The following is a 23,362-nucleotide window of genomic DNA, read 5'->3' as shown; positions in this document are numbered from 1 at the left end:
GGAAAAAAGAGGTTCATTTTGCAGGTACCACCCCTGCTACTAATTGCTCAGTTAACATGATAGTTGTGGGAAAAAGAGAGAAGATCTGAGTCCACAAAATTTTATTACTAGGTGCTTTCTTTCTAGCTATTTCTTGTAGTTGTTATGCTGTGAATAGTATAACATTGAACTGTCCCTAATGCTTGCTTCGTCTGTTTTGTCCCTTTTGTCTGTTTGGAATCCTGCTGAGTTAGAATGAAAAGGTAAGAGTTAATTTTTCTAGATGATGCATGTTTGCCTTGAATCTGTAGATGTTTGTCCCATGTGAGGCAGTGCCTCTGAATGGCACAGTCGTGATTGATGCCACATGCTTAGATCATCTGTTCTTGTCTAATGCTTTTTGTGTGCTGGTTTTGTCACTAAACCTCTACATCCGTGGCAGCCTTGAATCTCAGTTGTGGCCTTCTGTGAACATCAGCCTGCTTTCCTCAAGTTTTCCCTCATTTGAGGAATACTTTACAGATTTTTTTGGTTTTGTGCCTGTGCAAGTGGTAGCCCTGGGGTTTCTTCTTACCACAGACTGGGCTTTGTGTTTTGTCTGAATCATGGGGCAACTTTGGGTGATTCCTAGAAGAGAGCGGGACAGACAGTTAAATTAACTGCCTGTAAGAGGCTGTAAAGGCTTTTTGTGCTGCAAAGAGCTACCCAGTCCAACTGCAGTGCTGATAGTCAGCATCTAGTTAAGGTGTAATTTGTACTCCAGAAGATGGGGGCAGTGACCCTCAACCAGTCTCCATGGCTGTCATGTTTCCCTTTGTTCTGCCCTCAGTCCTGTGCATACATGCATGTTGGAAGGCAAAGCTAACCTGAATAAGGGTTCCAGGAATGCTCAACTTGTCCGTTACTCTTTCTGGAAGGAAGATGTTGCAGCACTCTTCAGTTTCCTCTTTAAGGCAGATACAGGAAGTTCAGGGTTCATTTTGTTGTATGTTTTATGAAATGCATGTTTTCAGAGAAGTATGTAGTTCCTGAAGAGCGTAGGTGGGAACAAAAGGAGATGATGGGGAAACTTGGCTAGTTTTCTTCTTGCACTATACCCCAAATGCAGATTTACTACTTTAGAAATACAATATGGTGCTCAGATCCCAGATTAACTGTTTGTAGTCGTATCTTAGCCAAACTGTGGGTATTGATACATCATCAGCTCTAGGTGTGCAGGTTTGAACTTTGTGGAAGAATCCAGGGACTCTCTTGCTTTCAGATACAAGATTTGTTCTTTGACCTGTGCTTCAAAACTGGGGTCAGGGAAGCAACAGTACCCTAATAGGACAACTCTCTTCTTCACAGCTTGTTCCCCAATTAGTTCGTATTCTGAAGAACCTTATCATGTCTGGATATTCACCAGAGCATGATGTGTCTGGGATCAGTGACCCCTTTTTGCAGGTAAGAACTAATGCAAACAGTGACTGATAGCTGTAGTTCTAGGACTGTGTTTTGAGCCTTAGGTGTGGTGAGGTGGTTACTGCTACGCCTGTGTTGATTTTAAGGCTCTTTTCGTCTTCCTTTGAGCTGATTGTGCAAATGCTGTTCATCTGCCCTGTGAAAGACACTTGCCTTAGTTTAACCAGTAGTTGCAGTGCTTTATCATGTTACATGACAAAAGAGAGAAGCAGCACAAATTGGTTTTGGAAGGCTGTGCCTGGTAGCAAGGGGACTCTGAACAGTTCTGGCTAGTGGGTAGAAAATAAGCGCAGCAGAAACCTGATTTTGTTGATAAATTTTTTACCTGGGATAAGCATTTTGCTTAAGAGTGGAAATCAGCAGCTTGTCTTGCTTTTTTGCCACTATGACCCCATGTCAAACACTGCCATCCAAGCTTTTCTTTGCTTTCTTTTACCAAATAGGTACGAATCCTGCGATTACTAAGAATTTTAGGGAGAAATGATGATGATTCTAGTGAAGCAATGAATGATATACTTGCACAGGTAAGGTCTGCAAGGTTGATGATTGGTTTAAACTTTCTCTTAGTTTCTTAATAATTTGGGTTCAGCAGCACTGAGGATACAGCTGCTTGCCATGCTGAGTGAAATTTTGGTGGAAGAGATGCATATTCCCAGGTGTGATGCTGTTTTGTAAGGCTTGGTTACTTTCACTGCCTGTTCTGCAGAACAGAGCAAAGGGGATCTGCTTTAAATTCATTGAAGTTATTTTGTTTCCTTTCTCCAGGTTGCCACTAATACAGAAACAAGTAAAAATGTGGGAAATGCCATTCTCTATGAAACTGTGTTGACTATTATGGATATAAAATCTGAGAGTGGCCTGAGAGTAAGTTGCTTTTGCTATGGCCTTTGTTTTTTCCCCTAGGGTTGTATTAGAGTAATTTGTGTGGAGGACATGAGGCAAGGTTTTTTCACCATAACATAGCTCTGCATCTGACTCTAGATAAGTCTGTAGCCTTTGGAGAAAGGGTGCTCATTTTGAGGGAGGGAGGGTGTTTGGGTTTTTTAAAATAACAAAAATTAAAAGACAAAATTTCCTGCAGAGTGCGTGTCCTGAGTGCAGTTGAGAGCCTGTGATGCATCTCTTAGCATTTCCTCTGCTTAGGCAGCTTCTAGAGTTCTTTTTGGCTAAGAACTGCAATGCTAGCTTTGACATGTTGCCTTTGAAGTCATCATGAAATGGTGAAGATGATCAGCAGCCCTTTTAGATCATTGATCTTCCCTAACTCTTTCTGCAGGTCTTAGCCATTAACATCCTAGGCCGTTTCTTATTAAACAACGACAAAAATATTAGGTAAGTTGTACAAAGTGTTTTGACAACACCCAGTTTAAAATGTATGAGAAGCTATTGCACAAAGATGATGCTGAAGTAAAGCTTTCCAGGAGACCATGTTGGGATCACTGCTCTTGGGGTTAGTGTGGCTGTTGAGCTTGCTTCTTTCTTGGTGAGTCCTTTTCTCTATGGAAATCTTAACTGTGGCCCTGCCCTTCTTAGTTGATAACTTGGAATGTATGATCTGTTTCTCAACTTGTGATTTCTTAATCAGATCCATCTTTTTTCCTGTCTTGCCCCAAGTGGTCTGTGGTGCTATTCAAATCAGAGTTGGCATTGGAGATCTGACAAATTAGACAAAGACCGATTTTTCTGATTTTGTGCTGGTGGCAACAAAGGAGTTTACTTCTACTCTGGTCACTCTTAATCAGGATGTGGAATTGCTGAAACTGCTAGAATTGAATACCTTTTCTAAGGAGTTGGACAGCAAATCATTATATGGGTTTCAGACTCTAGCCCTGGGAGTTTTGGCTGGTGCTAGTTTGAGTGTAAGATCTGCAGAGGTGCTTGGGACAGATGCTTATTTGTCTGGGCAGCAGTGTTGTTAGGCATGTTACAATTTAGTGTGGTAGCTCACCTGTGAAGATAGACCAGGAAGTTCTCTATGGGATTTCCATTCTTTACCGAGTACAAGAGAATCCTGTTCTGTTGCGAAGTAAGACTAGGTTTGGGGCAAGGGGACAGTGTCTGTGCATAGAAATTAAATGACTACTGTCAGCTACTGATGACCGTATGTCCATACTGCAGATATGTAGCTTTGACGTCGTTGTTGAAAACTGTGCAGACAGACCATAATGCAGTACAGCGGCACCGAAGCACCATTGTGGACTGCCTGAAGGATCTGGATGTCTCCATTAAAAGGTAATCATATTATCAGTGAAATAGACTCTTGAGGCTGACAGTCTGTGGAAAGTGAGCAGAGCATAGGGGAAAATGAAAATAATCCTGGGGAACTGTAAGTGAGTCTACTATGAAGGTATAATATGGTTCCATAATTCAAACAAGATAATGAAGATGTGCACCCACCTTCTTTGGAAATCTGCTGTTACATTTCATGGGGAAAAATAAATTCTGTTTGCCTGAATTTTTTCAAAATGCATTATCAGTGGAGATCAGATTTGTGTGCTCTCAGTGAGATGGAAAGCCTCTGTGCCCTATGATTATGATCAAACCTACTTTGATGTGCTTCACATTGGTTTCCTTTCCCAGATGAACAGGCAGTGCCATGCTGTCTTGAAGCAGTGTTAAGTCATCCAAATAATGTATTCTTAGATACATTGGAGAGTGGTAGAATTCAGACTTAACTTGATTGCTCAAACAATTTGCATACAAACCATGTCCTTTTATTATTCTTGGTGTTCATCTTTTATTTAAATAGTGTTGTGCTGCTGCTTCTCTGGGCACTGGGAAAGCTTACAACCTTACTTGTCATTAGAGAAGTACTTTGTGTGTTGTACTGTGTCTTAATTTCTCCCAGTTTATTCTCATCACTTCAGTTATGTTCCTTTTACTCACGATAGTAACTTTCTCCTGTTTCTGTCACTCATGGAAATTCTTGAACTGTTTGGTCTCACTTTTGCCCAGCCTATGTGGAAGGCTGCTCTTCTAAACTGAGTCTTTCAGCCTCTTGATTCCTTGTTCTTTCTTTCAGAAAAGAATTCCTTGTTCTTTTCTTTCTCTCCTCCTCCTCATTTTTCTTTCTGTAACTGGGTTACAAAGAAAGGTCTGGGCTCCGTGCAGTATACAGCATGCAGTGTTGGGGGCAGCAGTATTTTTCCTTTTGCATTTCATGGAATCTCTCTGCTATAGGCCAGAATTTCATTGAGGACTTGTCACGTGAATATACCTTCAGAATTGTTCAACCTGTTCTTTTCCATCTATTCAAACTGATTAGATACACTATATATCCTCATTCTGATAGTCATTCTTCAAACTTATGTCCATCTTTGAATCAGCTCTAGATTTTTTTTAATAGCACTGCTCAGACTAATATGTGTAAAACATGAAAGAAACTGGATTTGTCTTGCTTCTGAAACTTAGTTTTTAACTGCTATGTAATGGGTATCATGTAATCTCTTTTTACAGTTGTAACCTATCCCAAACCACAAATTTGTATCTTAAATACTGAACAAGTCAGGCTGCCATTGCTGTTTGCTGTCAGAGCCCCAGATGGGGCTCGGTTGTGGAGCAGCAAAGCCTTTTCTAGGTTTTGAGTAGAAGGCAATGAAAACATTTTATTGGCACCTGCTAGGAAAACACAGGTATGCTACAAACAACTGAGCTTCATGTCTGAGTGCTGTTGGAGGATGAAGCCTTTGAGTGATCCATCAGCAGAGCATAATGTTGCCGTGCTGACACTCATGCTGCTGACAATGCACTGTCTTCATTGAAGCATTATATTGACTGGATATATGTCAGAGTCCCCAGGCAGCAAGCTTCAAGGACTTGAGGGAAAGACCTGGTTTTGGTTATCTGAAGCATGGCCTCTGCTCATCTTCTTGTAACTGGTGCAGTTCATCTTTGGTCCGTGTAGTGTAATTCATAATGGCTTTGCCATGTAATTAAAGTCTTTTTGTCTGCTTTATTTGATTAAACTACATGATTAAGAGCTTTGTGACAGACATGTAATATGACTGAAGGTAAGCAATATATGCTGAGATAAATGCCTGGTATGAAGACTACGTTGTACTCCTGCACAGCTGCAGTATTGATGTGTCTGCTATAAAGTGACTGAAATTTTAAACATAAACATGGAAAACTTGTAACCCAGGAAGGTCAGGTGTAAGGAGTTGGGAACTAGTTGGAGAGATGGGAGCAGTTCTAATAATGATATAGGTCATCAACTAAACACAGATTTATATGTTCAAAGGTAGCAATTTAGTTTGGTATTTCCAACCTAATTCTGAATACTCCTGTATTTTTTCAGTCCCTGGATGTGTAAAAAGCTGGATAAAAAGCGAAGTAACATGATAATAACTAGAAAAATGTAGAGAAGTAGTGCTGTCTAGACGTTCTCAGATTCTTGAGAACAAATAGCATGTGCCCAATACCATTTTAAAATTCAGCCAGGGTTATTTAGTGAACCTGTTTTAATGCATTTGAATACAGCTGCTGCAAAGTTGTGCAGAAATCAATCGCATTTGAAGTTAGTGGTCTTCCAAAAAATGACAGAAGAACAAGAGACCTGTGCTAGAATCAACTAGAGAAGCTTCAAGCAGAAGTTCCTAAAAGTAGCCTCTGAGCTCTCAATGTGCTCAACACAGAATAGCAAGGAGCTAGTACTCTGGCTAGTTGTGGTGTCAACACATCTGTGGTGAGGAGGAATTGACAACAGTAGGGTAACTTTGGGTTCTAGAAATCTTAGGTAGTTTATCCGACTGGATACAGTGAAGCTTCTCAGTTAATATTTTAAATCTCTACTGTGTTTGAATCTCTAATATATGGAATTGGAAGCAGGTGTGTTCTGGATCCCTGAAGCCGGTTGTGGCATGCTTTAATTGTTACAGTTGTGTGTCAGAAATGATGAGCATTCAATTATACTTGGACAGTCAGACTTTAATCCCGATGGACTCTGGCTGCTAAAAGATACTGCTAACCTTATGCTATCTTTAACATATGGATAGATGTTTCTAGAACACCCCATAGCCCCACTTCCCCTTAATTTTTTGGAGGGTGGATGTTTACCTATGAACAAAAAAATACTGCACGTTAAATGTGGAGGGCTGTTCTCACAGGATTAGTAAGTAATGATCTGTTCTTAAGTAAACGCTAACCGCATTTTTGTAGCTGGGTTTGGGGTTTATTTATTTCCTTCACTAGGTGAAGTTACTTGATTGGTTTTCTGTCTTTTGCCCTAGGCGTGCAATGGAACTGAGTTTCGCTCTTGTTAATGGGAACAATGTCCGTGGAATGATGAAGGAGTTACTGTATTTCCTAGATTCTTGTGAACCAGAGTTCAAGGCAGACTGTGCATCTGGAATATTTCTTGCAGCTGAAAAGTATGGAATTGTTTTACTTGCTAATAATTTTTGGTGCATCCTCTGGATCGTGAACATCTTGTATGTTGTTTCCCTCCCTGCTTGCTCCCAAGAGAGAATGTGTTGATTAATTTCTTCTCTCTTTGCTGATTTATGTGTGGTTTGTTCACAAACCACACATGTGGTCATAGCCCTCCCTCAGTATTGGTGTCCTTCCTCATGAAGCAGTGGGCCAGGAAGTAATTGAAAAGGGAGGTTCTGATGTTGGTGGGTTTCTTGCTGGCATTGAAAACTGACAGTTATTGCTCTAACTTGTTTTCTTAATTTTGTCAGATATGCTCCTTCCAAGCGCTGGCACATAGACACAATTATGAGAGTCTTAACAACGGTAAGTGAAATTGCCTCTCTTGTATGTGACTACATAAAATTTTCTTAATTCTGGAGGAAGTTACTCACCATCAAGTTGGAGATGGTTCTAAAGGCTGGCAGATAACAAATGCTGAAATACATAGAGGAAGTGTACTTATGGTAGTCACATTTGCTGAGTTTGCATATTTCTGACTGGCTGCCTTGGATCACTGAGTGATTTTTTTAGAAGAACAGTCCTATTTCAGAAGCACACAAGAGTAGCAGTGTGTAACAGTGTTTCTACTGCAGTAATCGTGTCACATTAGTTTCGAAGGACTGCTCTTGTACTGTCTGATTCCAATATACAGTCCTTTCAGAGGAGAGTGAATGCAGCCTTAAGTGACTTGCAAAGAGAAAAGGGGTGAAGGAGTTTCTTGGAATTACTCCAAGTTGAGTTTATCAAAACTTTCTAATGAAACTGTGTCAACAGCCTTCTAGTTCTCCTTCTTTGGGTTTAATTATTACTCTTTATCTACTTGAATTTATCTATAAGCATCACCGCTGAGGCGGAACTGGAGCAGTGCTTTGCCAGCCGAGGAAAGAGATCTTGGTAACTTGGCTAGGCAGTGTGTTCTGTCAGGCAAAAGAGTGGGAAGAGATTTGTCAGTGTGAGTGTTCAAATTTGAGAAGTTTGTCAAGAAGGAAATCTGGCTGTGCTCTTTGTCACCTGAAACAGAGAGAAGTAGATTCGTCTGAAATGAGAATTAATTTCCATTGGAAGGTTGGCTGTAAGAATTGCTCTCAGATTACTTTCTTCAGTAAAGTAATTGCCTTTTCTTGTCTGCTAGATAAACCACTCACAAAGTTGTATTCATTTCTGCACTCTATCCTCTTGCAGCTTCAGGGTATTTATAGTATGGATTTCTCTGAGTACAGTTGCCCCCCTGAAGTTGCTCAAAGTCAACCATAAAGTGCTCATGGATGAGAGAGTTGATTTTTATTTCCAGGTGCATCAAGTGGTTTTGTGAAGGGTATCACAGCTGCTAAGTGTTACTTAAGAAGGTCTGTAGTGAAACCTAACAATTGTTCTTGCAGGCAGGAAGTTATGTTCGTGATGATGCTGTTCCCAATCTGATCCAGTTAATAACTAATAGTGTGGAGATGCATGCCTACACTGTGCAGAGACTCTACAAAGCCATCCTTGGAGATTACTCCCAGGTAAAACCAAATGCAACCGGCTTCAGTTTCTTTGTTGTACTGCAATAATTATGCGTGTTTACTAAGCACCTCCGGGAAAGCCAGCATCACACTGTCTGGCTCCAAGGGAAAGACTGCAAAGCAGGCATGTCTTCTATAAGTTCTTGTTCTTTTTAGTTTCTCCAATTCTCTCATGGGATTCTTGATTGAATTGGATATTCCTCTTTCTTGTGCTGTGGAAGGCTAAGCTTGCTCCTGGAAATGCGGATGGTTTAATTTATCGTGCAGGCAGCCATTTATCTCTGAGTCTTCTCTGGTTTTTCTTCCAACAGCAACCCCTGGTACAAGTTGCCTCTTGGTGCATAGGAGAGTATGGAGATCTTCTGGTGTCCGGTCAGTGTGAAGAGGAGGAACCAATACAGGTATAGCTTGGGAAGGCTGAGGCTGCACCCACTCGGTGCTTGGCTAGGGGAAGGGATTGCTTTCAGCAGTTCCCTAGCACTGATGTCTGTGATGTTAATGGACCCTGGACAGGAATCTCCCACTGTGTAAACACTAGGTGTGTGGAGTGCTGCTACAATTGGCAGAGTGGTGTGGTTTCAGTGCTAACTGATTTGGAAGAAATCTTCTTGGGTCTTAGCATTGTATTTCAGTGATAAACCTGCTCCTCAATGTGTGAAACAGGAACTGTAGTTTAAAACTCATACTGTAAGAGCTCCACCTGTGGATGCATATCTCTCACATTCTGAACATAATGCTACAGGCTTAGAGTTGCAGAAGATGTGTGACATGGCCATTAGGCAAGAGACAGGTTTTTGCACTATGGCCTGGAAGGCTGGCTGTAAGCTCCTCTCGGTCTTAGCCTAACCTCGCTGTATCTTTTCAGGTAACAGAGGATGAAGTTCTTGATATATTAGAAAGCGTCCTGATATCTAATATGTCTGCATCTGTGACACGAGGCTATGCTCTCACTGCTATCATGAAGCTTTCCACAAGGTTCACCTGCACTGTCAAGTGAGTTCCCATTGGTGGTTTACTGCACAGGGCCTTGTTGCAAATGTACCGACATCAGTTGTCTTCAGTAGGAGTATTCCTTAAACACGTTCTGCTTCCATGATTTAAAAGAGTCATCATGTTATTTGTTTGCCATGTGCAGTCATCCTTTGCTCACAGGGTGGAAGATGTCTGCAGTGGGTGCTGTTTTCTCTAGGGATGCCCTCTGCTCTGTGGGGACTTAATCCATGTTGCTGTTTCTTGAGAACTCCTTACAGGGAAGAGAAGTCCGTACTTTCAGTGGACTCTTCTTCCCAGTTCCTTTTTTGGATGATGGAGAGAAAAATAGCCTTGTTTCCTGTTGGGCACTTCTTGGTGTCAGTAGTTGAGCTTTTTTATGCTATACCCTAAGGTGGTGTATTAATCACCTGCTGATGGTTTTGTGAAGGGACAGTTCACGTATGGATATTACATGGATACTGCTGTTTTACACGAGTTACATGGGACTCCTGTTGAACAGACTAGGTAGTATCTTCAGGATGACACATGCTAATCCCTTGCTTATTGCTGCTAATTCCGTGGTGTGTTTGTTTTCCCTTACCCCCAACAGTCGCATTAAGAAGGTAGTTTCCATCTACGGCAGCAGCATTGATGTGGAGCTGCAGCAGAGAGCTGTGGAATATAATGCACTTTTCAAGAAATATGATCACATGAGGTAAGTGTTGATAGAGATTTGGTGTTTGAAGAGGATCATTATCTGTTTTGATCTCCTGTGGATGACAGTGTGCTGTGAGAACTTTAGTGATTTTAGTTAGGGTTACAGAGGAACTAGAATCCCTCCTCTTCTACAGTGTTAGCAAGTGTTTTGAGGAGTTAATGTTTCCTGTATTATTGTCTGTGATCAGAGACTCTCTCTGCCAAAGCATCTGTCCTGCTTTGAGTCTGGGCTTGTCAGGTACTGGGGGAAGCAGGAGACGGGAGGGCTTATTCGTCTTTCAGCTATCAACTAGTGTATTTACACTGGCACAGAATGCCAGGGATTGCTTCTGACCACCTCAAACTGTCACGCATTCTTGCAGTTCCCCTGCATTGGAGCTCAGGGGAAAAGGCAGGTTGTCCCGTATATATCAGCTCTTAAATTTGGATTGGGATCCAGGAAGATGGCACAGTGTAACTGTGTCAGCTTCTTTTAGGCCAGCACTGCTTGAGCGAATGCCAGTAATGGAGAAAGTCACCACAAATGGCCCTGCTGAGATTGTGCAGACCAATGGAGAGACAGAGACAGCAGTACTGGAAACCAAACCTCCACCCTCTGGATTGCAGCCTGCTAACCAGGTAACAGAAACTGCATGTAAGACCACGTTCCAGCCAGTGCCAACAGCAAGCTGAAACCATCTCCCTTGCCCTCTCTAATTTTTTGCTGTTTCTGACTGGTGATGATTGTGTCCTTGCTCTGCTCTGATGGCTCTAGTGTCCAGAACAGGTGTGTGGGGCAGGTCATTGTAGGCTGCTCAGGAGCAGAGTGGGATTATCTGTTTGTTATGGTGCTAATAATGCCAAAGTTGTGCGTTTCATCCCCTTATGGGCTATTGACTTTAGAGTTGGACTCAATGATTCTTGTGGGTCCCTTCTAACGCAGAATATTTTGTGATTCCCCAACCTGTCTTAGTGTGCATGAACCCAGTCCTTCCCTATTTTTCAGTCCCTCAAGCATGGAAACTAGACTTCTGGTGGGGCATGGGATCACAGTAAAACTAAGAAACCCTCTGACTGGCCATCAGCTCTGGTGGTCTTCAGTTTGAGAACAAATAGAATACACTGCATTTGCAAGGGAAAGTAGCAGAACGTTGAATATATGTAAGTATTACATCCACTCTCTCACTAGGCAAATGATTTATTGGACTTGTTGGGGGGAAGTGATATAACACCTGTAATTCCCACTGCACCTGCAAGCAAGCCAGCCACTGCTGGTGGGGAGCTGCTTGACCTCCTGGGAGACCTCAACCTAACAGGTGAGCAGGCTGCATTTCTTAGAAATCTACATTCTCATCCCTGGGATGGGATGAGGGTGGGCTACTTCTTCATTGTCTTTTAAGTCCTAATTTTTACACTTACTCTTACCAAGATCCATATTAGCATACAGGTGGGAGTCAGGGAATGAAGTCACAGGTTGATTCTGCATGATTAACTGGTGAGACTTGAGCATTTTTCACACCTGAGTCTGGGAATGCTGTGAGCCTTTCTGGAGAGGACTGAGATGCGAGGAATTAATTCCCTTTGAATGCTTACTAGTGCAAGAGGAGCCAGTTCTTGAAAGCAAAAAAGGGGAGTATGACAACACAGGTGATTTATAGAGCTTCATGTAAAGAAATACAATATGCAGCAGTCAGTCTTCAGCAAAGGAGTAATTGCTCTTCATTTCCTGACAGCAAAGTATTAATCCTTCAACATTTCTTGTAGGTTCTCCGTCTCCAGTATCTGCCCCTGCACCCCAGATAGCACAGCCTCCGTTCCTGCTTGATGGACTTACATCTCCGCCTCTCTTCAATGATATTGCTGCAGGTTAGGGGCATGTAAATCCTTTGCCTAAAGTGCCCCAACACCAAACTAGAAGAGAAAACAAGGAATACTGTGGGAAAAAAAAAAAAAAAAGACGCAATTTGAAAATGTGGCATAGATACTGGAGCACAAAGGGGTGTGTTTAATTTTCAGAAGAGTCTGGGGTAAAGTAAATGCATACTGTGATGTTGAGAATGATCTCCAAGATTCTGTAGGTCTGCTGCTCTTTTGTTTCCTACAGGAATCCCCTCCATTACTGCATACAACAAGAATGGGCTGAAGATAGACTTCACCTTTGAGAGGTCGAACACCAACCCTAGTGTCACTGTAATCACGATACAGGCCTCCAACAGCACAGAACTGGATATGACAGATTTTGTTTTCCAAGCTGCAGTACCAAAGGTAGAGCCACTTAGTGCAACTACAGTGAGAAGCTGAGGGCCAGTTGCAAATACTTCCTGATTGGTGCTTTCCTGTAGATAGAAACTTGCAAGGTAAACAAGGCTGAGGACTGTTCCAGGTTTCTCTTAGTGCCCAGTTAAGTCATCTCTTTCCAGTCTGAAAGTACATGTTGTAAATGCAATAGAACATAGATTCCAGTCAAATTGGACCACTTCTGCTTGGACAAAATAGTGTTTTGAAATCACCACTTTCTAGAAAAAGAGCTAAACCTCAGGCAAAAAAAAAAAAGCATTTGGGTCAAAACCAGTATTTTGGAGACACTAATCGTACCCTTTATTTTTAATTTCCAAGAAATATGCTGTGGTCTTTGGAGCTATGAATACATGAAAGAAATTACCTTTTGAAGCTATTAGTTGCTTATAAAAATTTAAATGAGTCACAATATGGTGATTAACGGCAGTCCTCATTTAAAGAAGCGAATTGTTTCCCCTTGCACTCAGCTGCAGCACAAAATGTGAGAGAGATATTGCCTAGTTTATAGCAGAGCAGACACGTGACTGTAATGCTCTCTAAATGTGGGAAAGTACATTCACTTCTAGGAACTAGTATTCCTCTAACTTGGATTCAGGTAGGTTTTACACTACCATATAGGAAGGAATCTGAGAAAGAACAGGCCTTCTGAAGTTACAGGTGTGCTGACAGTTCCTCTGAGTGCAACACATGGAAGAGAAAGCATTGCTGCTCATCTTGGTACACTACAGTAAGCCCTCATCTCCTGTTATTTGTTACCTGGCTCCTACTTGCATGAAAGCAGGTGGGCCAGTGAATGTGTTGTTCTTAGGGAGCAGCAAGGTAGGGAATCCAAGAACTGATTATTTAGGGCCAGAAACCAAACTTTTAATTTTCCTTGCTTTCTTTCAGTTCAAGCAAGTCACTTCTTACTTGATTACGCATCAAATTGTTTTCTTTTTGCCCTATTTTCAGACATTCCAGCTGCAGCTTCTGTCTCCCAGCAGCAGTGTCATCCCTGCATTTAACTCTGGGACCATCACACAGGTCATTAAAGTCCTGAATCCACAGAAGGTGAGTGATTCCAAGAAGAACTGTTGAAGATACTGTCTTGTAATCATTCATTTAGTGGTAGTCAGGGATGCATCTCTGATGAGAGGTAGGGAGTAGTGAATGGTAGATTTTTCATGGCAGTCACTTTGGTTAGAGTTAGGGAAAAGTTACGAAAAACACAGGACACAGATTCTGGACACAGGTTTGGTCTTCTATTTGGTTACACTGCTAAAACAGTGTAACAGCTTTGCTGCCTTGAATTCATTCACGTCTTGCAGTGGTTTTAAAGTTTTCAAATGGCCAGAGGAGCTTAACCTAGTGTTTCTATGGGTGGTAAAAGTGATATTTGGAAGGCAAGCATCTTGACACATAAAGGTATTCAACATTTGTTCTTGCTATCTGCAGCAGTGTTGTTGAAATATTTTTACACAAAAAAGTAGTTTGATCCATATTCTTAAAATTGTCTGTCAAGTGGTCTCATTTTTTTTTAGTGTGATGAGTGTAGTTTTTAATAGTTGATGGAAAGAATCTTTAAGTGTGATGTAGTTGTAATTCCATATGTTTTGCAGCCTTCAGAGACAGGCTTCAAGACTGGGACACAGTAGACTTGAGGGAGGGATGTGGCCCACATTTCCTCCTTAAGAGGGTTTGCAAGTGCTCACATGGCATTAGAAAGAAAAATAAAATTGAGATCACATTTCTTCCTTTGAGACAGCCTTGTGATCTTAAATGACTATAGAAACTTAAAACATCTGAAACTTTTCATAGGTTAGAACTTACATACTGCTCTAGATGTAAAGTGTTTCTGCTAGATTGATGGCCAAGTGAGAAAAAAATTCACAAATTTCAGCCCAAGTTTCACTGAATGGTAGTCTTCTAGTGCATAGTTTTTGTGGTTTTCATGAATCTCCCTTTATTTCCATGTAGTCTGCTCACTTCTGCCTATGTTAAGCCACAAGACTGATTATTCTGTGTCTTACATACATTTGATACCAGTTTGTCTGTGGTGCTGTAGAGCACCTTTCAATGATCACCTTGAAAGATATTTCCTGAACTTTGGAGGATTTAGGTGTTTTCCTGTAATGTGCCAGAATGGCACCCACAGGGTGAAACACACCCAGGGTAGTGGCACGCTTTCTTGTAGGAATGCCACAACTCGTAGGAACACTTCAGAGTACAGAGGTGCAAAATAGAGCCATCATGCTGGGTTGAAACTAATGGCTAGTTTTCCAAAACACCAAATAAACCAAAAAGTGACAGTGATGATGTTGATCTATTAGTGATACAGCATGACTTCTTTATCCTGAACCTGGTTGAAGCAGTCATTTCTTCCATTGTCTTCCCTTCTTCCCTCTGCTATCCCTTTTGTGTATTTGTCCGTAGGTATGAAGAAAAGAGACAGAAATGGTCAGCTTTTAGCTTTTCGTTTTTGGATTTTTTGAGAGAGAGGAGAATAGGGAATGTGACTGGAGCATGCTGTACTCTAGCTGTTTTTAAGGACCACCTAGTATCTGGGTGACAGCCAAATGACAGTGTGAAGCATCTTCTGAGCTATTCATTCATTTTGTTACAGCAGAAGGGAATGTTCTTGGAGATTCTGTTTCCAGTCTTTCGTAGGCTATTTCCTTCACAATGCTGCTGAGCTGTGCAGTACTTGAAGTTTCTAGACTGCTGCATTGAATGGACAGCCCATCTCTCCCTGCAAGCCCAAGTGCAGTGCAGCAGAGTACAAATCTGCTACCTGCTGTCTTCTGTTGTTAACTGGAATTTGAAGGTGGTTAATTTTGTATTTAAGGACATCAGTGCTTGCAAGAGCAAGGCCACTGCAGACACAGATGTAGGTAGAAGCTGTGCTGTAACTTTTGTAGGAGCTTGTACCTGATCTGAGAACTACAGTGACCAATCGATGTCCTGCCAGTTTGAGCATTTATCTGCTGTGTCATCGCTCACCCTGCATATACTCCCAGCAAGCTTTTGCAGTCAGGAAAAGGCTGTGTTGAATATTTATGGGGTGGGGAGGGGAACTGGATGAGGTGGGAGTCTCTTACCTTTAATGAAGACCTGAATTTGTTTTGTTTGTTTGTTTTATTCCCCCTTTTCTCTTGTAGCAACAACTACGTATGCGGATCAAGTTGACATATAATCACAAGGGCTCAGCAATGCAGGATCTAGCAGAAGTCAACAACTTCCCCCCTCAGTCTTGGCAATGAGGCTCTGGCACCATTCTTATTCTCATCCCACCCAATCAAAAGAACTCTGGGAAGAAGGTTGTGATCCTTGGCAATCCCCCAAACTGCACCATGGGCATGGGGAACAAATGAGACCTGCTGATGAGGAGGAATTTTCCTGAAGTGATTGCTGACTTTGAAGCATATCTGTTAAGACTAATCTCCTCTCCTCTGCTGATGAGGCTGGCGGCTTGTGGAGGCTACTGTGCACTCCCTCACACATGCATTCACAGCCAGAAGCAACATTCCCTTCTCCCCTTCCCCACCCTTCTTCCCCCCCAAAAAGGAACACAGCCTGGTTGGAAGAGAAGTCTGGAATTTCTAGCAGGGAAACTTTCTTCTCTCTGCAGCAAGTGAGCAGTTGCTCCTTCTTTCTGCTGTCTTTTTTTTTTTCCCTGGGGTGGGTAAGGCGTGTTGTCATTCATTTCTAGCTGGATTCTTTCAGGCATTTTCATCTGGGACTCAGATGGGGTCTTGGGTAATGTCAGGCTGCCCTGCCTCTTTCTTCTTGTATCCCCTGGGCCTTAAGGGGCTGGAGGCTTCTTATGACCTACACAGTGCATTATTGTATACACCCACTTCTTAGTTAAGTGCTGCATACCAAGAGCAAGTGAGGCCTTTGGAGTTCATCTGCTAACCTGGGACGCAGTGCAGGAGAAGTGGTGCTGGTAAGAGTTGAGAAAATTGCTTTGGTGCTGTACTTGGAAATGAAGCCCTTACACCTGAATTTTCTTTCCTTCCATCAGTAGCCACAGCCATGCAGATTCAGAGTCTTCTGTAGCTTCCCCAGAAAGTGAAGTGAGTTATGAGAGATGCAGAGATAAAAGGAGCAGCCGGTTTTCTGCCACATACGGTTTCAAAGTCTTTCAACCTGTTAGTTGTGGTTTATGGGTAGAAAAGACACATTCAGTTTTGTAGATCAGTTTTTGGGCAAGGGCTTTGCTCCTGGTGGGAGACTCATCAGAGACTATGCTGCAAAGTTGCTCTTCCTGGTTATTCCAGAACTTCTCCCCAATTTTATTTCCAGAGCCTGTTGTAGACCCCCTGGGTTCCATTTGAGTTACTTCTGACTGGGATATTTGTGTTGTATCTGTAATATTGGCACTGAAATAAAGACCATGCAGTTTAAAGAGAGCTTTTCCCATTTTTTTACTCAGCTGATCCTTGCTCCCCTTTCAGAAGAATATGCCAGTTGAGGTTCAGACTGCACATAACTAAACTGTGTTTTGAACAGAAGCTAGTCATTTGAGTATTTGGATCCAATGGTGCAAAGTCTGGTTGGTGCCCCTCTGAGCTCACAGAAAGCTGTGTTCAGGGATGTCCCTGCAGGAACTCCTGGGAGGTGGTACAGTTCTGGTCTCTTGGAGGTGATGTGTAAGACAGACAAAAGCACAGTGTGACAAACTTCAGATATTCAGTGCTCTTTAGGATACATCTTAGGATCTATCTTAGACCTTCATTTGTGAGTGTGCTGGTAAGCTGAAGGGCACTTCTGCTTCAGTTCTGTTCTAGGGCTTCCCAGATCATTGAGTGCTCTGAGGGCAAGCTTAGACATAGCTTGTGTCCACAGAAGTGCTAACACTGGACTCCTGAACTTGCCAAAAATATTGCAAGAGTGATCCACAGTGTACATAGGGAAAGCTGAAAACCTGTTCTGCCCTTGAATTGGGAACAGGAGGCCACTAAGGGTCATTCAGTCTGGTCCGGTCTTAACTGCATTCAGCAATATAATGTAGGACTGTCACTGATTTAACTGCTGGTCCATGTATAGTGGAGTAAATTTACATCTTCTGTTGAAGGGTATTTTTGCTGCCTTACCAGTTGAACTGGTTTGGGCCTTTGGATTGCAAAGAGCTTTTTTCTCCTGGAACTGGCATCAGTGTAGGGTTGTAAAATCTAGAAGAACAACGTATGATTTCCTTAAAATTAACTTTGGGTTGTGGTAGGGTAATGCCTTGCTATCAGTGGTGAGATATATCCTGTGCTTAGCTGGAAGCATCACAAACCAGGCAGTTTTTCAGGAAATGGCTGAATCAGGGTCCATTTCTGGTGCTGAGCATTTAGCTTAGTTGTTTTCACTGCATTTGTGGCTATTCATTGCCCCGCTAGCTCAAACTCAACGTTGAAGACTGAGCACGTTAAATCCATACCCCAGTGAGCTCTGAGGGCATCCCAGATAAAAAGCTAATGGGAAGTCTTCGCCTTGGTTCCTGAACTCCTCACAAGCTCTCCCGTTCTCTTCACAGAGTTGTACATGGTCACTCGTACTGAAAGCCAGCATGCCTCGCTCTCCCTTTGGTTATGCTGGGAAAGAGCACTGGTACAGGAAATTAGATGGGAAGGAAGAAGAAAATGGTCTCTCGCCTGGCCAGTCTGTTGCAGCAGAGTTGGGAACAGTGTATGTTGTCCCTCTTGTCATGCTTGTTTTCTGTCCCCTAGAGCAGCTGGGGTTTGCTGTCCGTCTCTGGTAAGCTTACAGGGTGAATTCTTACTGTGTTCTTGGCTCCTTCAGCCACCCTTGCGCTGTGTCTGTGGGGAAATGGGCATTTTGTCATGTATTTGAGTTGAGCTGGAGGAGGTGATGCGTGTACTGAAAATATGTTTTGCAGAAAGCCATCCCTTGGCTGTGAAGTACTCTTTTGTGTCAGCCAAACATTCCAGTTGTGCTTGGTGCTCTCTCCTCCTCAGTAAGGGATGGATGCTGACATTACACAAGAAGGAAGGCCAGGCTTCACACCTTCCCCTATCTGCAGTATCAGATAATGCTGCTTGCTCCTTGACCCCCATGTGCATTTCAAGCTCTGTGCTGCTGCTGCTGTGGTTTTCCTCTGGAGAGTACTTGCACATCTGAGGCACTCCAAGTATACACTGAGTCCTCTTCCCGCTGTTTGAATGCAACAGTTCTTACAGGTCTGGTCAATGTTTTCCTTGTTTCAGTGTAAGGGTGATCTAAAAGGCAGCAAGATACGGACTTCATGGCTGTCTTACTAGGATCTGCGTGGGAGGCTTTGGAACTGGGAGACACTGGATGTCTGTTTTTCCAAGTGAATGTATTTTGAGTCAAAAAATGACAGAAACGATAGTGGCCATAATGGGCCTGAAGGGGGAGGAGACATGGAAAGGTCCTAAAAGTCGACTTTGTCCAGGTCTTGATGGCAGAAAATATGGCCTTGAACAACTTATTGAAGCAATAGCAGTGAGGGAACTGTCTTTACAGTACCTTGGATCTATAACTCAGAAGATACTGAAGCAGCTGGGAAAGGTACCAGTGCCTTCCCTAAGGCTGGTACTAGCTGTGAGCCGTGGCAGCAGTGACGCTGGTGCACTTTCGTGCGTTCATTTTCTACTTGGAGGCTGTGAGGGAAGGAGCTGCTGGACTGCTTCCCTTTTAACTTTCACTCTATTCCTGTATATTCCTTTTCCTTTTGTGATGTTGTAATTTAAATTTTACAGAGCCCCATCCCACCTGTTTGACAGTGTAGAGAAAAAGAAAAAAGGCAAACAAGAAACTACTAGAATACAAACCCCCAACAAACCCACCAAATTTAAAGTGAAAAACATGCCATTTGAGGCAGAGCACCTGTTGGCACTCAAAATTCTGGAGACCTATTTTTGAGATGTGAAAAATGTAAGTAAATGCTGAGTCATAGGTGACTGAGGAGCTTAACAGATGTAAACATTTACATGGGATGCATTAGACTTCTGCTGTGTGTATTGTCTTTTGGTTGAAACAAATTATGAAGTGACTAATAAAATGAGTCAATATTCAATGATTTAAAACTGTGCCTTGTTGCTTTTTGCAAATACAGTGGGATGGAATGTTTTGATTCTTAATGTTTGGCCATGGCAATGTTAAATGATGCAAAATAATAGGGGCATATTTACAGGAAATTTTGTCCAAGATGAGTGGACAATTGCAAAACACTTGAGCAGTTCCTGTGGAATACTACCCTGAGAGAGAGCATGTTAGTTACGAGCAGCAATGCTTGTCCAGGCGCTGGAAAGGTGTGGTGGGATCTGAACACAAGAAATGTGTTTGGAGCCTGCTCTGGGAGATCGTTAAAGACCCCTTTAATTCTCCACGTGCCTCTTGGACAAGGATTGTCATCGTGTCTCTGTCCCCACATGTGCCTGCTTTGTGTTTTCTAGTCACAGTTACATTTCAACTAGATGACCTTTCATGTCTTTCCAAACATGTAATTTCACTGTGGGGAAGGGGGGGTGGCTTTTTTTAATGTCCTGGATCCTGTTGGGGCAGAAGCAGTGGCTGCCCTAAAACATACTCAGATTCTTGCAAACTGTCATGATGATGTCGTTGGTAGATGATTACGTCACTAGTAGTTAATGACATTATTAGTAGCAGCCGCTAGTTAAGGCTGGCAGAGCTTACGTGATGGGCCTGTAGGGCAGCAGGAGAATGGTGATGTTGGGCTCCTCCAGCTGCGGGGAGCTGACGGTGACAGACCCTGGAGCTCTGTGAAGGGCGAGCGGTGACAGGTGTGTTTGCAGCGTCCACGTGAGCTTTGCCTTCGCCCCGCCGGGCTGGCGAGCGGCTCGCCCTCGGCACCTCTCGCTGGCGGAAGGACGCGGACGCACAGACGGATCTCGCAGCGCCCGGCCCGGAGCGGCTCCGGCGGGGGCAGCGGCGACTGCCGGTGCCGCCGCCGCCCGGGGCGGGGCCTGGGCCGGACGGCCCGTGCGCTTCCGGGGCGGGGCCGTGGAGGCCCGGGGCGGCGGTCCGGCCGGCGATGGGGGAGGCCGGGCCGGGGCCGGGGCCGGGGCGGGGGCTGGCGCCCAGGGAGGCGCAGGAGCCTGAGGAGGACGAGGCGGCGGCGCCGGGCGGCGCACGGGGGGGCCGGGCCGGACCCCGCGGCGGCATTCGGGTGCTGAAGGTGAGGAGGGGTCCGAGGCCTCCGCCGTCCGGGCGGCTCGGTGGGGCTGCGGGACGCCGGGGGCACTTGCCCGCCGCGACCTTGGTCTTTTGCATTCCGGTGGCTGCTGCGGAGCGGGCCGGTGCGGGCCCGGCTCGGAGTGCGGCCGCGGCCGGAGGCGGTGCTGACGCTGTGGTCTGGGCTGCCTTGCAGAGGAACGCGAAGCGCACCGGGAGCAGGAGCTGCCAGAGCAGGAGTCGGGTTGGTTCCCGTGAGAGGGCCTGGCTGAAAGGGGACGTCGGACGAGGCTGCGTGTACGTTTATGGAAGAGACTCTGCAACTGCGGCTCCTTCGGACTTGCGCCTGGTCCTCTGCACAGTGGACACGCAAGCCTCGGAGATCTGTGACGGAGAAGGGAGGAAAAACCTCTTCTTGCAGCTCCATGGAGACTTGGTCAGGTGAGGGCCGAGAAAAGATGAACCTGACTGAGAAATGTTTTGGGTAGGTTTGCGAGGCTCTGTTCACCGTGTGCCTATGCCTGTTGGCACGGCAGGTAGGGAACAGGCTGAGGCAGTAGCTGGCAGTGAGGTACAGCCTTGAGTCATGCGCTTCATTAAAATTAGATAGTGGTGAAATAGAGGTTACACACCTTGTGGTTATGTGTTTTAACAGGGAGGGTTTGACGGTTGCTCCAGCCAGAAATATGTCATCATTTTCTGGGTAGAGGCACCTGTTCATATATCCCTTTGTTATGTTTTGTGTTGTGGGGATTTTAGCATCTGGACAACCTGCTCTATTTAAGAGGCTGTAAACGGTTATTTTGAGTCAACAAAATAAGTAAGGTGGTATTGCAATTATGTCATGTAATATTTCCATGTTAGTAATTTTTTTTTTTTTTCTGAGAAGAGTTGTCAGCTAAATAATTAAAGACAGACAGAAATTGTAGTAAGGGTTGTATAAAGAAGGCTTAAGCATCAGATGCTATGTTTTATCCCTGAAGTCAATTTAGGCTGAAAATAGATGGCTCAGGGTTTAATGTGCATGAACTTTGTGCTGTGAGTGTGTTATGGACTCCTCTAGGTTTAGGAGCTCCCATTCAGTTTGTTAGGATTTAAACTTCGTACTGATTCTTCTGGACTTAAGATTCAGTTATAAAATTGCCACTCCCGTTCTCTGGGGCAAATAATTGCTGTGGTCTCCTTAGTTAAAGGCTAAGCTGTAGATACAATGCATTTTGAACAGAGCTAGTAGCTGGAGTTTTGATAGTGAAACGAAGGTTACAGGTCGCATGTGTCCAGATTTTAAACCCGTGGTGTGTTTTTGCTCTGTAATGGGGTGGGAATGCTAGTGGTGGGAGATGCAGAAAGAACAGGACCTGTTTAAAACTGACTGTTGGAAAAGGTTGTTTAGAACCGTTTGCCTTGCCCTGGTCAGGGTTATAAGAGTTAGGGATGGATTAGTTAGAAATGCCATATGAGAACAGATGGACACTTGAACATAACCACTGAGGCAGCTGAAAACCTCTGTCTGTTGCTTGAAAAATTTGTAAGGAAGTTGGCATGTTTTGGACCCTAATAGTGAGCAGACTTTCCAGTATTTTTAAGGAAGAGCAGATCCATTCGTGCAGATCGTGAAAAAGCTTGGGTAAAGCTTGTAGATGTGTTCAGAGAGATACATTTTGACTTTATCTAGCTTTTCGACTTTATTTGGCTTTTGCATTTGAATTCTTTTTGATCTCTCTTTTCTCATGCTAGCTAGCTGTGTCTGTCTTTGATTTGTGGCAAATTTTGCACTGGATTAGAAAATTTGATCTGCTGCCAGTCCTTTGGAAGCAAGTACTGAGCTGTAAATCATTACTTCCTACTCTTTTTGCCTGTTGATATGTCTAGGACTTGGTCAAGATTTGTCATAAGTTTTGTGAAGAGTTCTTGGTTATGATGTGTCTGCTCTTTGTAATTCTCAGTGTGTTTGTCACAGAAGAGATCCTTGAATTCCTTCCCGCTGGAGTTGTTCTTGGTGGGAAAATGGGAGTTAGCAGTATTGCTTCAGTAACACCTGTGTTAGCAGCAGGAAGGAGGCCTGGATGGCATCTACTTGAATATCCATGGGAAGGTGACAGAATGCTCAGGATCATCCTCATGCCCTGTTGAGACAATTACTTCCTCCAACAAACTTTACAAGTTACTTTAATAACGTGTTCACAATACAAATTACTTTGTTAAATATCTGATCACATCCCACTGTAAGTACGTATGTCTCCCAGACAGCTTCTGAATCTTCACCCTTGTAATATCAGCAGGTGACTTTCTTTCCAAAGCACGGCAGACATTGGTTTGGCACCTGACTTGGAAGACTGAAAGCTGTATGGAAGAAGAGCAGAAGCTCTTTTATGTATTCAGTCTAAATATTCCGTTTCCTTTTCAATTCTGTGAATTCGAGTCAGTTTTTGTAAGAACAACTTCTTCTCCACGATGCACTTCAAGGATCTTTAGCTTTCTTCTAGCCAGAATCTTTCTTTATGCTTGTATCCCTTCATATCCAGGAATTATATCTTCCTGCAGAGGGAAGGGTTAAACAAGAATTGCACAGATACCTTCTTTGGTCTGGATACTGCTCCTAACAAAAATATAAGCTTCAAAGATTTGAAAACTTGACCCTTACTTTTGGAGAGCTACAATTGCAACAGGAGTGAAATTGAAACTGTTGCTCCTTCTTGTTGGCTTTTCTGTTTCCTTAAGCCTTTGCACCTGTGCCCAGGAGAGCTGCTATGAGCCTAGGAAGTATTCAGTCCCTGATGTGTGATACTGCTGAGGGTGTCATGAGCTGTTTGTGCCAGATCGCAGCTGCTGTGACAACCGCGTGTTCTCGCATGTGCCAGCATTCAGAGCTCGTTGTGTTGGGTACAGGATGAGCT

The 23,362-nt window shown here is 43.5% G+C and overlaps 2 protein-coding genes and 1 non-coding gene across 5 annotated transcripts in view; all 3 read left to right on the top strand.

Moving 5' to 3' along the window:
* Nucleotides 1-16,707, top strand: part of AP1G1 (adaptor related protein complex 1 subunit gamma 1) — a 35,584-nt gene extending 18,877 nt beyond the window's left edge. Inside the window, exons 7-23 of the mRNA XM_066194240.1 lie at nt 1,327-1,422; nt 1,884-1,964; nt 2,206-2,304; nt 2,717-2,772; nt 3,559-3,672; nt 6,669-6,809; nt 7,122-7,176; nt 8,232-8,354; nt 8,666-8,755; nt 9,220-9,347; nt 9,937-10,041; nt 10,520-10,661; nt 11,212-11,338; nt 11,787-11,888; nt 12,127-12,287; nt 13,272-13,370; nt 15,458-16,707. Of these exons, the coding sequence (XP_066050337.1) occupies nt 1,327-1,422; nt 1,884-1,964; nt 2,206-2,304; nt 2,717-2,772; nt 3,559-3,672; nt 6,669-6,809; nt 7,122-7,176; nt 8,232-8,354; nt 8,666-8,755; nt 9,220-9,347; nt 9,937-10,041; nt 10,520-10,661; nt 11,212-11,338; nt 11,787-11,888; nt 12,127-12,287; nt 13,272-13,370; nt 15,458-15,559 (1,821 nt within the window). The 3' untranslated portion in view covers nt 15,560-16,707. The remainder of the gene's footprint in view (nt 1-1,326; nt 1,423-1,883; nt 1,965-2,205; nt 2,305-2,716; nt 2,773-3,558; nt 3,673-6,668; nt 6,810-7,121; nt 7,177-8,231; nt 8,355-8,665; nt 8,756-9,219; nt 9,348-9,936; nt 10,042-10,519; nt 10,662-11,211; nt 11,339-11,786; nt 11,889-12,126; nt 12,288-13,271; nt 13,371-15,457) is intronic.
* Nucleotides 5,104-5,190, top strand: LOC136296165 (small nucleolar RNA SNORD71). The gene has a single exon (XR_010722875.1). It is a non-coding gene; the product is annotated as a small nucleolar RNA SNORD71 (small nucleolar RNA).
* Nucleotides 16,708-20,310: 3,603 nt separating the features above from the next.
* Nucleotides 20,311-23,362, top strand: part of PHLPP2 (PH domain and leucine rich repeat protein phosphatase 2) — a 31,491-nt gene continuing 28,439 nt past the window's right edge. For 2 of the 3 annotated variants that reach the window (XM_066195005.1, XM_066195007.1), the window contains exons 1-2: nt 20,311-20,469; nt 20,662-20,906. In XM_066195005.1, coding sequence (XP_066051102.1) covers nt 20,326-20,469; nt 20,662-20,906 — 389 coding nt within the window. In that variant the 5' untranslated portion in view covers nt 20,311-20,325. Of the gene's footprint in view, nt 20,470-20,661; nt 20,907-23,362 lie in introns of those variants that run through there. The other variant, XM_066195006.1, reaches the window with a different exon arrangement.

Source organism: Chamaea fasciata, unplaced genomic scaffold, assembly GCF_029207755.1.
Source record: "Chamaea fasciata isolate MVZ Bird 193981 ecotype frontalis unplaced genomic scaffold, bChaFas1.0.hap1 SCAF_12, whole genome shotgun sequence".
Classification (NCBI taxonomy): Eukaryota; Metazoa; Chordata; class Aves; order Passeriformes; family Sylviidae; genus Chamaea; species Chamaea fasciata.
Note: the sequence above shows the minus strand (reverse complement) of the source record. Positions and strands in the feature narration are given on the sequence as shown.